At 43.9% G+C, this 17274-nt stretch overlaps 1 protein-coding gene across 1 annotated transcript in view; it reads right to left on the bottom strand.

The window, feature by feature from the left end:
- Window positions 1–17274, bottom strand: part of LOC127906209 (serine/threonine-protein kinase DCLK1-like) — an 80001-nt gene that overhangs the window by 33387 nt on the left and 29340 nt on the right. Inside the window, exons 3-4 of the mRNA XM_052457487.1 lie at window positions 9904–10003; window positions 2127–2240 (exon numbers count right to left, since the gene is read on the bottom strand). Of these exons, the coding sequence (XP_052313447.1) occupies window positions 2127–2240; window positions 9904–10003 (214 nt within the window). The remainder of the gene's footprint in view (window positions 1–2126; window positions 2241–9903; window positions 10004–17274) is intronic.

Raw genomic sequence — 17274 nt, 5'->3', positions numbered from 1 at the left:
ACCCCAGTATCTCTACTTGCACATTCATCTTCTGCACATCTATCACTCCAGTGTTTAATTGCTAAATTGTAATTACTTCACCACTACGGCCTATTTATTGCCTTACCTCCCTAAATCTTACTACATTTGCACACGCTGTGTATATATCTTTTTTTCTATTTTGTTGTTGACTGTACATTTGTTTATCCGATGTGTAACTCTGTGTTGTTTGTGTCGCACTGCTTTGCTTTATCTTGGCCAGGTCGCATTTGTAAATGATAACTTGTTCTCAACTGACCTACCTGGTGTTAAATTAAGGCGAAATATATACATTGTTTTAAAGAGAGATAGAACCTGAGAATGGAAAACAGGACTTGAAATATAACCTGAGAATGGAACTCAGTTCCTAGAATCTGTTACCATTCTACCTGTCTGACACATGTCTGTAGATACCCAATCAGAAGGCAGTACCCTCTGTCTCAGTGTTCCGTCAAACCGCTAAACAGGAAGTCAGTTCCATATATGGTCGTTGTTATTGTTTCCACCGCATGCCTGCTCCTTGTTTCCACAGCAACCAGTTCTCTTTCTCCCACTCGCTCTGTTACACACACACTGACTCTCAAACAGCTGTCTCCTCTGAAACGGTTTCTGAAAATCATATTCCAGATGATGAATCTCTCCCTTTAACTTCTTCAACTATGTAGATGATCAGAACATCTCACAGAACCTACTACTCTACTACTCCACTACCCTACTACCCTACTACGCTACTACTCTACTACACTACTACACTACAAATCGATGACCCTACTACTCCACTACCCTACTACCCTACTACTCTACTACTCTACTACCCTACTACTCTACTACCCTACTACCCTACTACTCTACTACACTACTACTCTACTACTCTACTACTCCACTACCCTACTACCCTACTACCCTACTACTCTACTACTCTACTACTCTACTACTCCACTACCCTACTACCCTACTACCCTACTACTCTACTACTCTACTACTCTACTACCCTACTACTCTACTACACTACTACACTACAACTCTATTACCCAACTACCATATTACCCTACTACCCCACTACTCTACTACTCTATTACCCTACTACTCTATTTCCCCTACTACACTACTACTACTCTATTACCCTACTACCATACTACTCTGTAACCCTACTGCTCTACTACACTACTACTATATTACCCTACTACTCTACTACTCTATTACCCTACTACTCTATTACCCTACTACCATATTACCCTACTACTCTATTACCCTACTACTCTACTACACTATTACTCTATTACCCTACTACACTACTACTCTATTACCCTACTACTCTACTACTCTATTACCCTACTACTCTATTACCCTACTACTCTACTACACTACTACTCTACTACTCTACTACCCTACTACTCTATTACCCTACTACTCTATTACCCTACTACTTTACTACTCTACTCCACTGCTACTCTACTACACTACTACTCTATTACCCTACTACTATATTACTCTACTACTCTATTACCCTACTACACTACTACCCTACTACACTACTACTCTACTACCCTATTACTCTATTACCCCACTACCATACTACCCTACTACACTACTACTCTACTACCCTACTACTCTACTACTCTACAACCCAACCACCCTACTACACTACTAATCTACTACCCTACTAATCTACTACCCTACTACACTACTACCCTACTACTCTACTACCCTATTACCCTACTAATCTACTACCATACTAATCTACTACCCTACTACTCTACTACCTTACTACCCTACTAATCTACTACCATAGGTTCAGGTAATTCAGCTAGGTTCAGCTAGGTTCAGCTAGGTTCAGGTAGTTCAGCTAGGTTCAGCTAGGTTCAGGTAGTTCAGCTAGGTTCAGCTAGGTTCAGCTAGGTTCAGTGACTGCCCCTGTTTGAAGCATTTACTGATAACAAAACAAATTAGAGTCACATGAACAAAAACAGAGGGTGTGTGTGTGTGTGTGTGTGTGTGTGTGTGTGTGTGTGTGTGTGTGTGTGTGTGTGTGTGTGTGTGTGTGTGTGTGTGTGTGTGTGTGTGTGTGTGTGTGTGTGTGTGTGTGTATATGTGTGTTCCAGTCTTACCGGAGCCTGCGGGGGACTTGCTGCCTCTTGACAGGCCCATGGAGCGCGGAGAACCACGGCTGGTCACAGGGGCGGACATTTTACCAAAGACCACTGACTTCATCACACGACACTCTGGAACGGCAGGAGAAGAGAAAAGATGATCGAGACTGGTATTAGTTACCCTTCAGTGCCTTGATCAAGGGGCACAATGGCAGCAGATAGATTCTGCTTCCCCTCCTGCATTGTCATTTCCTTTAATGTGATTCACCCACCAGACCTGGGATTCAAACCAGCTACTCTCCGGTCTGCCTCTTTAACGTCTAAGGAGAGAGACTCTCCCTTCATGTCATCAGCCTACCCTGCACCCAAAACATGTATTTAATGAACCATTTTGTCTGACTAACCAAGATTCTCTATGTTCGATTAACCTAGCTGTCACGTTCTGACCTCCATTATTTCTAATTAACCAACCTTCATTATGTCTAATTAACCAACCTTCATTACATCTAATTAACCAACCTTCATTACGTAATTAACCAACCTTCATTACGTAATTAACCAACCTTCATTATGTCTAATTAACCAACCTTCATTATGTCTAATTAACCAACCTTCATTATGTCTAATTAACCAACCTTCATTATGTCTAATTAACCAACCTTCATTACGTCTAATTAACCAACCTTCATTATGTCTAATTAACCAACCTTCATTATGTCTAATTAACCAACCTTCATTACGTCTAATTAACCAACCTTCATTATGTCTAATTAACCAACCTTCATTATGGCTAATTAACCAACCTTCATTATGTCTAATTAACCAACCTTCATTACGTCTAATTAACCAACCTTCATTATGTCTAATTAACCAACCTTCATTATGTCTAATTAACCAACCTTCATTATGTCTAATTAACCAACCTTCATTACGTCTAATTAACCAAACTTCGTTATGTCTAATTAACCAACCTTCATTACATCTAATTAACCAACCTTCGTTACGTCTAATTAACCAACCTTCATTACGTAATTAACCAACCTTCATTACATCTAATTAACCAACCTTCATTACATCTAATTAACCAACCTTCATTATGTCTAATTAACCAACCTTCATTATGTCTAATTAACCAACCTTCATTACATCTAATTAACCAACCTTCATTATGTCTAATTAACCAACCTTCATTACGTCTAATTAACCAAACTTCGTTATGTCTAATTAACCAACCTTCATTACATCTAATTAACCAACCTTCGTTACGTCTAATTAACCAACCTTCATTACGTAATTAACCAACCTTCATTACGTCTAATTAACCAACCTTCATTATGTCTAATTAACCAACCTTCATTATGTCTAATTAACCAACCTTCATTATGTCTAATTAACCAACCTTCATTATGTCTAATTAACCAACCTTCATTACGTCTAATTAACCAACCTTCATTATGTCTAATTAACCAACCTTCATTACGTCTAATTAAACAAGCTTCATCAATGAGTCTCTTCACACTTACTACACTTTTCGTACGAATACCATTTGATACACAAATGACTGAGGACAATAGAGGACCAACTGCCACTACTGTTGGCCATATCTTCAATTATATCTAAATCCACCTTAAAGCCTTTTTCAGGATTTGGGTCTCCTTCGGGACAGGTAATGTGGGCTAATGCCTACCTTCATTTCCATCAATTTGTATAGCAGACCCATCATGCCAAATTGAATTGAAGGCTTTTGGAAATCAACCAAGCATGAAAGACTTGGCCGTTGTTTTGATAAGTTAGAATGTGAATTAAAGAGTGCAGGGTGAATACGTGGTCTGTCGCATGGTATCTTGGTAAAAAGCCCATTTGACATTTATTCAGTACATTGTTTTCACTGAGGAAATGTAACAGTCTGCTGTTAATGATAATGCAGAGGGTTTCCCCAAGGTTACTGTTGACGAATATCCCACGGTAGTTATTCAGGTCAAATTTGTCTCCACATTTGTGGAATGGGGTGATCAGGCTTTGGTTCCAAATATTAGGGAAGATGCTAGAGCTGAGGATGATGTTAAATAGTTTTATCTATATTTTATAATTTCATCTAGTATACCGTCAACACCACGGGCCTTTTGAGGTTGGAAGGTTTGTATTTTGTCCTGTAGTTCAATCAAGGTAATCGGAGAATCCAGTGGGTTCTGGTCGTCTTTAATAGTTGATTCTAAGATTTGTATTTGATCATGTTTATGATTTTGCTGTTTGTTATAGGGCCAATCAGATTGGAGAAGTGGTTTACCCATACATCTCTGTTTTGGAAAGATCATTCTTTGTGTTTGTAACGGTCGTCGTCTGAAGGAGGTGAGGACCAAAGTGCAGCGTGGGTAAGTGTTCATATCTTTTCATTATGTAACTGAACAAAACAATATTACGACCAACGAACAGTCCCGTGAATTACTAAAAAAACACAAAACAGGAAAATAAACATAACCTGGGAAATCAGAGGCAATTAACGACACCTGCCTCTGATTAAGAACCATACCAGGCCAAACACAACATAGAAAACGGAACATTATGTCTAATTACCCAACTTCCTGACCATACTAAAACAAAGACTTCATAAAAGACAACCCACCCAACTCCCTGACCATACTAACACAAAGACATAATGAAAGACAACCCACCCAACTCACTGACCATACTAACACAAAGACATAATAAAAACAACCCACCCAACTCCCTGACCATACTAACACAAAGACAACCCACCCAACTCCCTACCATACTAACACAAAGACAACCCACCCAACTCCCTGACCATTGTATAGTAATAATAATAACTAACACAAAGACAACCCACCCAACTCCCGACCATACTAACACAAAGACAACCCACCCAACTCCCTGACCATACTAACACAAAGTGGTCCCACCCAACCCCTGACCATACTAACACAAAGACAACCCACCCAACTCCCTGACCATACTAACACAAAGACAACCCACCCAACTCCCTGAAATACTAACACAAAGCCTTTTTCAACTCCCTGGGACCATACTAAAACAAAGACATAATGAAAGACAACCCATCAACTCAGCAGACCCTCACCATACTAAAACAAAGACATAATGAAAGACAACCCACCCAAAGACCTGACCATACTAAAACAAAGACATAATAAAAGACAACCCACCCAACTCACGCCCTGACCATGGTACTTGGTAAAAAGCACATTTGACATGGTAAAAGACAACCCACCCAATTGGTGGATGGGACCATACTAACACAAAGACATAATGGAAAAGACAACCCACCCAACTCCCTGACCATATAACACAAAGACATAATAAAAGACAACACACCCAACTCCCTGACCATACTAAAACAAAGACATAATGGATGGGACAACCCACCCAACTACTTCCTGACCATACTAAAACAAAGACATAATAAAAGACAACCCACCCAACTCCCTGGACCATACTAACACAAAGTGGATGGCCCACCCAACTTGACCATACTAACACAAAGACATTGGTGGACCCAACTCCCTGACCATATTGGTGGATGGGACAACCCTGGTATATTGGTGACCATACTAACACACCTGGTATATTGGTGGATGGGACACACCTGGTATATTGGTGGATGGGACACCCACCTGGTAACTCCCTGACCATACTAAAACACCTAATAAATATTAAGGTGGGAACGTGGTATATTGTGGATGGGACACACCTGTTTTGGTGGATGGGACACACCTGGTTATTGAGTGGATGGGACTTCAATGGTATATTGAGCTGATGGGACACATGCTGTTCCTTTGCGGATGTGTATTTCTGTATTGTTGGTGGATGGGATTCACCTGGTATAGTGATGGGACACTTTTGGTAGATTGGTGGATGGGACACACCTGAATTTATTGGTGGTTTGGGACACACCTGGTATCAAACCATTTGTGGATGGTTCATTTTCTTAGGTTGGAACACATTTTTAGATTTGATGGGACACACCTGGTCAAATGGTGGATGTTAAGATGTTTTAGGTGGATGTTTACACCTGGTATATTGGTGGATGGGACAACCTGGTATATTGTTGGATGGACACCTGGTATATTGGGGATTGGACACACCTGGTATAGGGTGGAGGAACACACGGTTCTGGCATATTTGGATGGGACACACCTGGTATATTGGTGGATGGGACATACCTGGTATATTCCAGGATGGGACACACCTGGTATATTGGTAAAGGATGGGGATGGTATATTGGTGGATGGAACACACCTGGTACATTTTCTCTTTTGAGATCATTTATATTTGGATGGGACTACCTGGTATATTGTGGATGTTCCAGTTTTGATTAATTTAGTAGAGTGGATGGGTCACCTCTATATTAATAATCACACCCCTGGTATATTGGTGGATTCACACCTGGTATATTGGTGGATGGGACACACCTGGTATATTGGTGGATGGGACACACTTGGTATATTGGTGGATGGGACACACCTGGTATATTGGTGGATGGGACACACCTGGTATATTAGTGGATGGGACACACCTGGTATATTGGTGGATGGGACACACCTGGTATATTGGTGGATGGGACACACCTGGTATATTGTGGATGGGACACACCTGGTATATTGGTGGATGGGACACACCTGGTATATTGATGGATGGGACACACCTGGTATATTGGTGGATGGGACACACCTGGTATATTGATGGATGGGACTAGGTAGGACAGTTTGGGAGCTACAGAACCTCTGAATTCAGACGTATATCTTTTAATCAACTGTACAGAAGGGACAAGGAAAAGCACAGAGGGAGTTACACTCTATGCACTTAGCGACAATACAATGTCAATACAATAACACACACGGGGGGCCGAGAGAAGTGAAGTGGCAGTCAGGCTTTTGTCCTGACTCCTACACACTATGAGATGGATCAGGAGGGGATGTCAGCTAGTGTCACATCATCACTTCTCCCCACTGAGAGAGACAGAGAGAGAGACAAGGAGAGAGACAGAGAGAGAGAGACAAGGAGAGAGACAGAGAGAGAGACAGAGAGAGAGACAAGGAGAGAGACAGAGAGAGAGAGACAGAGAGAGAGACAAGGAGAGAGACAGAGAGAGAGAGACACAGAGAGAGAGACAGAGGAGAGAGACAGAGAGAGAGACAAGGAGAGAGACAGAGAGAGAGAGACAGAGAGAGAGACAAGGAGAGAGACAGAGAGAGAGAGACCATGCCCACACCCCATTTAGGCCCCTCAGATCAGACCTATGCCACTCCTGCCCACCCCATGCACCCCACCCCCGCAAAGAGGACCTCAACATGGAAGCCACACATACGCCCAGGTAGTGAGCGGGCAAACAGTCCCAACCCCCACTCTCACACTCGCCCAAGCCAATGGCATGTACCAGATGCTCAGCAGGCTCTGCTCACACTTACTGGCCTGAGGCCAAACCACGACCAACAACATTGGACACTCTATGGAACACGAAGCCTTCACTATATCATCCTGGAATATCCAAGGCCTGAGGTCATCTGCCTTTGGCCTGAAGAGCAGAAACCCGGACTTCACCAAAGAAATCGGTAATACAGACATTGTCATCCTGCAAGAAACCTGGAATAGAGGAGACGGACCCACTGGTTGTCCTCTAGGTTACAGAGAGCTGGTAGTCCCTATCCACCAAACTACCAGGTGGGTGGTATAGAGGAGATGGACCCACTGGTTGTCCTCTAGGTTACAGAGAGCTGGTAGTCCCATCCACCACACTACCAGGTGGGTGGTATAGAGGAGATGGACCCACTGGTTGCCCTCTAGGTTACAGAGAGCTGGTAGTCCCATCCACCACACTACCAGGTGGACCCACTGGTTGCCCTCTAGGTTACAGAGAGCTGGGTGGTATAGAGGAGATGGACCCACTGGTTGCCCTCTAGGTTACAGAGAGCTGGTAGTCCCATCCACCACACTACCAGGTGGGTGATATAGAGGAGATGGACCCACTGGTTGTCCTCTAGGCTACAGAGAGATGGTAGTCCCATCCACCACACTACCAGGTGGGTGATATAGAGGAGATGGACCCACTGGTTGTCCTCTAGGTTACAGAGAGATGGTAGTCCCATCCACCACACTACCAGGTGGGTGGTATAGAGGAGATGGACCCACTGGTTGCCCTCTAGGTTACAGAGAGCTGGTAGTCCCATCCACCAAACTACCAGGTTTGAAACAGGGAAGGGACTCAGAGGGTATGCTAATTTGGTATGCTAATTTGGTATGCTAATGTGGTATGCTAATTTGGTATAGAACAAACACCATTGTAAATTCAACCCATATTTATGCTTATTTATTTTATCTTGTGTCCTTTAACCATTTGTACATTGTTAAAACACTGTATATATATAATATGACATTTGTAATGTCTTTATTCTTTGGAACTTCTGTGAGTGTAATGTTTTGTTCATTTTAATTGTTTATTTCACTTTTGTATATTATCGTTTACTTCATTTTTTGTGTTAACATATGTTTCCCATGACAATAAAGCCCCTTGAATTGAAATTGAGTTGAAATTGAAAGAGAGAGATGAACATGAGCAGGTGAATAGGATCTGTGAGATTAATAGGTTCTGTGATGTGGAGCAGGTGTTAGAGTAGTAGGGTAGTAGAGTAGTAGAATAGTAGGGTAGTAGAGTAGTAGAATAGTAGGGTAGTAGAGTAGTAGAGTAGTAGGGTAGTAGAGTACTAGAGTAGTAGGGTAGTAGAGTAGTAGGGTAGTAGAGTAGTAAAGTAGTAGAGTAGTAGAGTAGTAGAGTAGTAGATTAGTAGATGTTCTGATCATCTACAGAGTTAGTTGAAGATGTTAGTAGGAATCATCGTAGGTATAGATAGGCAGAAACTGTCAGAGAGGGAGGGAGGGAGGGAGGAGGGAGGAGTAGGGGGAGGGAGGGAGGGAGGGGGAGGGAGAGGGAGTTAGGGGGATCATCTACAGAGTTAGATGAAAGATGTAGATAGAGATGAGGAATCAGTAGATCTGGAATATGATTGGAGAAAGATGAGTAGATGAGTAGATGGAGGGAGGGAGGGAGGGATGGAGGGAGGAGATGAAGAGATGAGTAGATGGAGAGATGAGGAGATGAGTAGATGAGTGGAGAGATGAGGAGATGAGGAGATGAGTAGATGGAGAGATGAGGAGATGAGTAGATGGAGAGATGAGGAGATGAGTAGATGAGTAGATGGAGAGATGATGAGAGATGAGTAGATGGAGAGATGAGGAGATGAGAGATGATGATGGAGAGATGAGGAGATGAGTAGATGAGTAGATGGAGAGATGAGGAGATGAGGAGATGGAGAGATGGAGAGATGAGTAGATGAGTAGATGAGTAGATGGAGAGATGAGGAGATGAGTAGATGAGTAGATGGAGAGATGAGGAGATGAGTAGATGAGTAGATGAGTAGATGAGTAGATGAGTAGATGGAGAGATGAGGAGATGAGGAGATGAGTAGATGGAGAGATGAGTAGATGAGTAGATGGAGAGATGAGGAGATGAGGAGATGAGGAGATGAGAGATGAGGAGATGGAGAGATGAGGAGATGGAGAGATGAGGAGATGGAGAGATGAGGAGATGAGTAGATGGAGAGATGAGTAGATGGAGAGATTAAGGGCAACATAACCACTCAGGTCCTGGGAACTTTCCATATAGACAGACACAGACTGGGTTGATAAGAGAAAGCAGGCTAACAGAGAGACAGAGACAGGACACACACACACACACACACACACAGGAAGTAGAGTATCTCACCGCTCTCTTCCAGCTGGAAGTCGTCTTGGTAACGGTATTTCTCCGGTCCACACGCTACGAAGATGTCCTCGTCACCGAAGAAGTCTTGGAGACATGTCACCTGGACGAACACACAGAGACTGGAGGGTTAGAGGTCATACACAGAGACTGGAGGGTTAGAGGTCATATACAGACTGGAGGGTTAGAGGTCATATACAGACTGGAGGGTTAGAGGTCATATACAGACTGGAGGGTTAGAGGTCATACACATAGACTGGAGGGTTAGAGGTCATATACATAGACTGGAGGGTTAGAGGTCATATACAGACTGGAGGGTTAGAGGTCAAATACAGACTGGAGGATTAGAGGTCATACACAGAGACTGGAGGGTTAGAGGTCATATACAGAGACTGGGGGTTAGAGGTCATATACAGACTGGGGGTTAGAGGTCATACACAGAGACTGGAGGGTTAGAGGTCATATACAGACTGGAGGGTTAGAGGTCATACACAGACTGGAGGGTTAGAGGTCATATACAGACTGGAGGGTTAGAGGTCAAATACAGACTGGAGGATTAGAGGTCATATACAGACTGGAGGATTAGAGGTCATACACAGAGACTGGAGGGTTAGAGGTCATATACAGACTGGGGGTTAGAGGTCATATACAGACTGGATGGTTAGAGGTCATATACAGACTGGGGGTTAGAGGTCATACACAGAGACTGAGGGTTAGAGGTCATATACAGACTGGAGGGTTAGAGGTCAAATACAGACTGGAGGATTAGAGGTCATATACAGACTGGAGGGTTAGAGGTCATAACAGAGATAGGGTTAAGGTCATATACAGAATGGGGGTTAAGGTAATAATACAGACTAATAATTAGAGGTCATATACAGACTGGAGGGTTAGAGGTCATACAAAGAGACTGGAGGGTTACAGTCATACAGACTGGATACATTATACAGATGGGGGTTAGAGGTCAAACCCACTACCCTGGGTTAAGCGCATATGCAGACTGGACCAAATGTCATATACAGACTGGAGGGTTAGAGGTCATATACAGACTGGAGGGTTAAAGGTCATATACAGAGACTGGGGTTAGAGGTCTATAGCTAGGGTGGCTACTGACTGGGTTCTGGTAGGTCATAGGTGGCTACTGACTGGGTTCTACAGTAGCTTGAGGGTGGCTACTGACTGGGTTCTGGTTAGAGGTCATACTGACTGGAGGGTTAGAGGTCTACTGACAGAGACTGGAGGTTAGAGGTCATATACAGACTGGAGGGTTAGCTAGGTGGTTACAGACTGGAGTTCTGGTAGCTAGGTGGCTACTGACTGGGTTCTGGTAGCTAGGTGGCTACTGACTGGGTTCTGGTAGCTAGGTGGTTACTGACTGGGTTCTGGTAGCTAGGTGGTTACTGACTGGGTTCTGGTTGCTAGGTGGTTACTGACTGGGTTCTGGTTGCTAGGTGGTTACTGACTGGGTTCTGGTAGCTAGGTGGTTACTGACTGGGTTCTGGTAGCTAGGTGGTTACTGACTGGGTTCTGGTAGCTAGGTGGTTACTGACTGGGTTCTGGTAGCTAGGTGGCCACTGACTGGGTTCTGGTAGCTAGGTGGCTACTGACTGGGTTCTGGTAGCTAGGTGGCTACTGACTGGGTTCTGGTAGCTAGGCGGTTACTGACTGGGTTCTGGTAGCTAGGTGGTTACTGACACCGTGCTTCTACACCTGCATTGCTTGCTGTTTGGGGTTTCAGGCTGGGTTTCTGTACAGCACTTTGATATATCAGCTGATTTAAGAAGGGCTTCATAGTTACATTTGATTGATTGATTGACTCAGGGTAAAATAGTCTACAACTCAGTGTACAAAACACTCACACTACCTCAGCTCATCTCTGGAAATATTAATGACAAACTCAGTCCTAGCCATGCATAGATTAATTATTCTGCACATCTTCACCCTCACAGTATCTGAGACAGACAGACAGACAGACAGACAGACAGACAGACAGACAGACAGACAGACAGACAGACAGACAGACAGACAGACGGACTGGCTTCCGGCGCCGACAGAGATGGCCGCCTCGCTTCGCGTTCCTAGGAAACTATGCAGTTTTTTGTTTTTTTACGTGTTATTTCTTACATTAGTACCCCAGGTCATCTTAGGTTTCATTACATACAGTCGAGAAGAACTACTGAATATAAGAGCAGCGTCAACTCACCATCAGTACGACCAAGAATATGTTTTCCGCGACGCGGATCCTGTGTTCTGCCTTACAAACAGGACAACGGAATGGATCGCATGCAGCGACCCAAGAAAACGACTCCGATAAAGAGGGAAACGAGGCGGTCGTCTGGTCAGACTCCGGAGACGGGCACATCGTGCACCACTCCCTAGCATTCTTCTTGCCAATGTCCAGTCTCTTGACAACAAGGTTGATGAAATCCGAGCAAGGGTGGCATTCCAGAGGGACATCAGAGACTGTAACGTTCTTTGCTTCACGGAAACATGGCTCACTGGAGAGACGCTATCCGAGGCGGTGCAGCCAACGGGTTTCTCCACGCATCGCGCCGACAGAAACAAACATATTTCTGGTAAGAAGAGGGGCGGGGCGTATGCCTTATGGCTAACGAGACATGGTGTGATGAAAGAAACATACAGGATCCTTCTGTTCACCTGATAAGTTTTAAGTTCCTCGGCATACACATCACAGACAAACTGAATTGGTCCACTCACACAGACAGCATCGTGAAGAAGGCGCAGCAGCGCCCTTCAACCTCAGGAGGCTGAAGAAATTCGGCTTGTCACCAAAAGCACTCACAAACTTCTACAGATGCACAATCGAGAGCATCCTGGCGGGCTGTATCACCGCCTGGTACGGCAACTGCTCCGCCCTCAACCGTAAGGCTCTCCAGAGGGTAGTGAGGTCTGCACAACGCATCACCGGGGCAAACTACCTGCCCTCCAGGACACCTACACCACCCGATGTTACAGGAAGGCCATAAAGATCATCAAGGACATCAACCACCCGAGCCACTGCCTGTTCACCCCGCTATCATCCAGAAGGCGAGGTCAGTACAGGTGCATCAAAGCTGGGACCGAGAGACTGAAAAACAGCTTCTATCTCAAGGCCATCAGACTGTTAAACAGCCACCACTAACATTGAGTGGCTGCTGCCAACACACTGTCATTGACACTGACCCAACTCCAGCCACTTTAATAATGGGAATTGATGGGAAATGATGTAAATATATCACTAGCCACTTTAAACAATGCTACCTTATATAATGTTACTTACCCTACATTATTCATCTCATATGCATACGTATATACTGTACTCTATATCATCGACTGCATCCTTATGTAATACATGTATCACTAGCCACTTTAACTATGCCACTTTGTTTACATACTCATCTCATATGTATATACTGTACTCGATACCATCTACTGTATCTTGCCTATGCTGCTCTGTACCATCACTCATTCATATATCCTTATGTACATATTCTTTATCCCCTTACACTGTGTATAAGACAGTAGTTTTGGAATTGTTAGTTAGATTACTTGTTGGTTATTACTGCATTGTCGGAACTAGAAGCACAAGCATTTCGCTACACTCGCATTAACATCTGCTAACCATGTGTATGTGACAAATAACATTTGATTTGATTTGATTTGATTTGACAGACAGACAGACAGACAGACAGACAGACAGACAGACAGACAGACAGAGTTTAATAACAGTGATCAAGGTCTGCTGGGAAAGGTCATTACGTCTAATTAACAGCCTGTGATTGAATAAAGATTGGGTAGACCATTCTTGATTAGTTAAACACTACTGATGTTGTGGAGGTTGTTGTTTAAGAAGAGCAAGATACCGGAAAAGGAGAGAGAGAGAGAAAGGGAGAGAGAGAAAGGGAGAGAGAGAGACAGAGAGAAGAGACAGAGAGAGAGAGAAAGGGAGAGAGAGAGAGAGAGAGAGAGAGAGAGAGAGGTTGAGAGAGAGAGAGACAGAGAGAGACAGAGAGAGACAACGATAGAGATGGTGATAAACAGAGTCTTATCTAGGGTGGATAGAAGACCTGACAGGAGTTTTATCTAGGGTGGATAGAAGACCTAACAGGAGTCTTATCTAGGGTGAATAGAAGACCTGACAGGAGTTTTATCTAGGGTGGATAGAAGACCTAACAGGAGTCTTATCTAGGGTGAATAGAAGACATGACAGGAGTCTTATCTAGGGTGGATAGAAGACCTGACAGGAGTTTTATCTGGGGTGGATAGAAGACCTAACAGGAGTCTTATCTAGGGTGAATAGAAGACATGACAGGAGTCTTATCTAGGGTGGATAGAAGACCTGACAGGAGTTTTATGTAGGGTGGATAGAAGACCTGACAGGAGTTAGTATGATATGTGGAGTTGAGCTTTAGAGCAGAAAGAAGCAAAAGGAGACGAGGAGACGAGGAAAAGTTGAAGACCTGCCTGAGAGATATACCTGTGGAGACCCACTAACTGTGGAGACATTAACTGTGGACACACTAACTGTGGAGACACTAACTGTGGAGACTATACCTGTAGACACACTAACTGTGGAGACACTAACTGTGGAGACTATACCTGTAGACACACTAACTGTGGAGACACTAACTGTGGAGACTATACCTGTAGACACACTAACTGTGGAGACACTAACTGTGGAGACACTAACTGTGGAGACACTAACTGTGGAGACACTAACTGTGGAGACACTAACTGTGGAGACACTAACTGTGGAGACACTAACTGTGGAGACACTAACTGTGGAGACTATACCTGTAGACACACTAACTGTGGAGACACTAACTGTGGAGACACTAACTGTGGAGACACTAACTGTGGAGACACTAACTGTGGAGACACACTAACTGTGGAGACCTAACTGTGGAGACACTAACTGTGGAGACACTAACTGTGGAGACACTAACTGTGGAGACACAAACTGTGGAGACACACTAACTGTGGAGACACACTAACTGTGGAGACACTAACTGTGGAGACACTAACTGTGGAGACACACTAACTGTGGAGACACTAACTGTGGAGACACTACCTGTGGAGACACTAACTGTGGAGACTATACCTGTGGAGACACACTAACTGTGGAGACACTAACTGTGGAGACACTAACTGTGAGACACACTAACTGTGAGAGACACTAACTGTGGAGACACTAACTGTGGAGACACTAACTGTGGAGACTATACCTGTAGACACACTAACTGTGGAGACACTAACTGTGGAGACACACTAACTGTGGAGACACACTAACTGTGGAGACACTAACTGTGGAGACACTAACTGTGGAGACTATACCTGTAGAGACACTAACTGTGGAGATACTAACTGTGGAGACACTAACTGTGGAGACACTAACTGTGGACACACTAACTGTGGAGACACTAACTGTAGAGACACTAACTGTAGACACACTAACTGTGGAGACACTAACTGTGGAGACACTAACTGTGGAGACTATACCTGTAGAGACACTAACTGTGGAGACACTAACTGTGGAGACACTAACTGTGGAGACACTAACTGTGGAGACACTAACTGTGGAGACACTAACTGTGGAGACACTAACTGTGGAGACACTAACTGTGGAGACTTTACCTGTAGAGACACTAACTGTGGAGACACTAACTGTGGAGACACACTAACTGTGGGACACACTAACTGTGGAGACACTAACTGTGGAGACACTAACTGTGGAGACTATAACTGTAGAGACACTAACTGTGGAGATACTAACTGTGGAGACACTAACTGTGGAGACACACTAACTGTGAGACACACTAACTGTGGAGACACTAACTGTGAGACACACTAACTGTGGAGACACTAACTGTAACTGTGGAGACACTAACTGTGGAGACTTTACCTGTAGAGACTTTAACTGTGGAGACACTAACTGTGGAGATTTTACCTGTAGAGACACAGTGACAGAACTGTGATCAGTTCCCTCCAGCTCGCCCATGACTCGTCTGAATCAGCAGGCGAGAACAAACATTCAGTGACAATACTCATCGTTCCCATTGCTTATTTGGCACAGCGATTCCTGTCTGCCTCTCAGGTGTATTAATTAAGACCCCTCATTACTGCACCCACCTATAATTTAGCCCAAACAACTACCTCTTTCCCTACTGTATTTTATTTATTTATTTATTTTGCTCCTATGCACCCCATTATTTTTATTTCTACTTTGCACATTCTTTCACTGCAAAACTACCATTCCAGTGTTTTACTTGCTATATTGTATTTACTTTGCCACCATGGCCTTTTTTGCCTTTACCTCCCTTCTCATTTGCTCACATTGTATATAGACTTGTTTATACTGTATTATTGACTGTATGTTTGTTTTATGTGTAACTCTGTGTTGTTGTATCTGTCAAACTGCTTTGCTTTATCTTGACCAGGTCGCAGTTGTAAATGAGAGCTTGTTCTCAACTCTCCTACCTGGTTAAATAAAGGTGAAATAAAAAATGTTTATGTCTGTCTGTCTGTCTGCTGTCTGTCTGTCTGTCTGTCTGTCTGTCTGCGTATGTGTCTGTGTGTATGTCTATGTCTGTCTGTATGTCTGTCTGTGTGTGTGTGTGTGTGTGTGTGTGTGTGTGTGTGTGTGTGTGTGTGTGTGTGTGTGTGTGTGTGTGTGTGTGTGTGTGTGTGTGTGTGTGTGTGTGTGTGTGTGTGTGTGTGTGTGTGTATGCGTGTGTGTGTGTCTGCGTGTGTGTGTGTGTATGCGTGTGCGTGTGTGTGTATGTGTATGTGTGTGTGTATGCGTATGTGTGTGTGTGTATGCGTGTGTGTGTGTGTGTGTGTGTGTATGCGTGTGTGTGTATGCGTGTGTGTGTGTGTGTGTGTGTGTGTGTGTGTGTGTGTGTGTGTATGCGTGTGTGTGCGTGTGCGTGTGAGTGTGTGTGTGTGTGTGTATGTGTGTGTGTATGTATGCGTGTGTGTGCGTGTGCGTGTGAGTGTGTGACATCACAGCAGCGTGTGCGTGTGTATGCGTGTGTGTGCGTGTGCGTCAGAGAGTGTGTGTGTGGTGCCAGGTATGATGCTGTGTGTGTGTGTATGCGTGTGTGTGTGTGAGTGTGTGTGTGTGTGTGCGTGTGTATGTGTGTGTGTGTGTGTGTGAGTGTAAACATAGAGAGGGTAATTATATGAGAAGCCTTGCCTAAAACTATCTCCACTTCCATCAGGGACACAGGTGTTATGATGCTGAAGCACTGGAGAGGTGTCAGAGAAACTGGATAACTGGTGCCAGGAGAGGAGGTGTTGGATGAGTACAAGCAGGTGAAGGTGTCTGTTGATTGAGTGTGTAAGTGTGCAGGTGTAAGTGTGAGGTGTTGGTGT

The sequence above is a fragment of the Oncorhynchus keta genome, chromosome 11, assembly GCF_023373465.1.
Source record: "Oncorhynchus keta strain PuntledgeMale-10-30-2019 chromosome 11, Oket_V2, whole genome shotgun sequence".
NCBI lineage: Eukaryota > Metazoa > Chordata > Actinopteri > Salmoniformes > Salmonidae > Oncorhynchus > Oncorhynchus keta.
The sequence above is the reverse complement of the archived record's forward strand: the minus strand, read 5'-3'. Positions and strand labels throughout refer to the sequence as shown.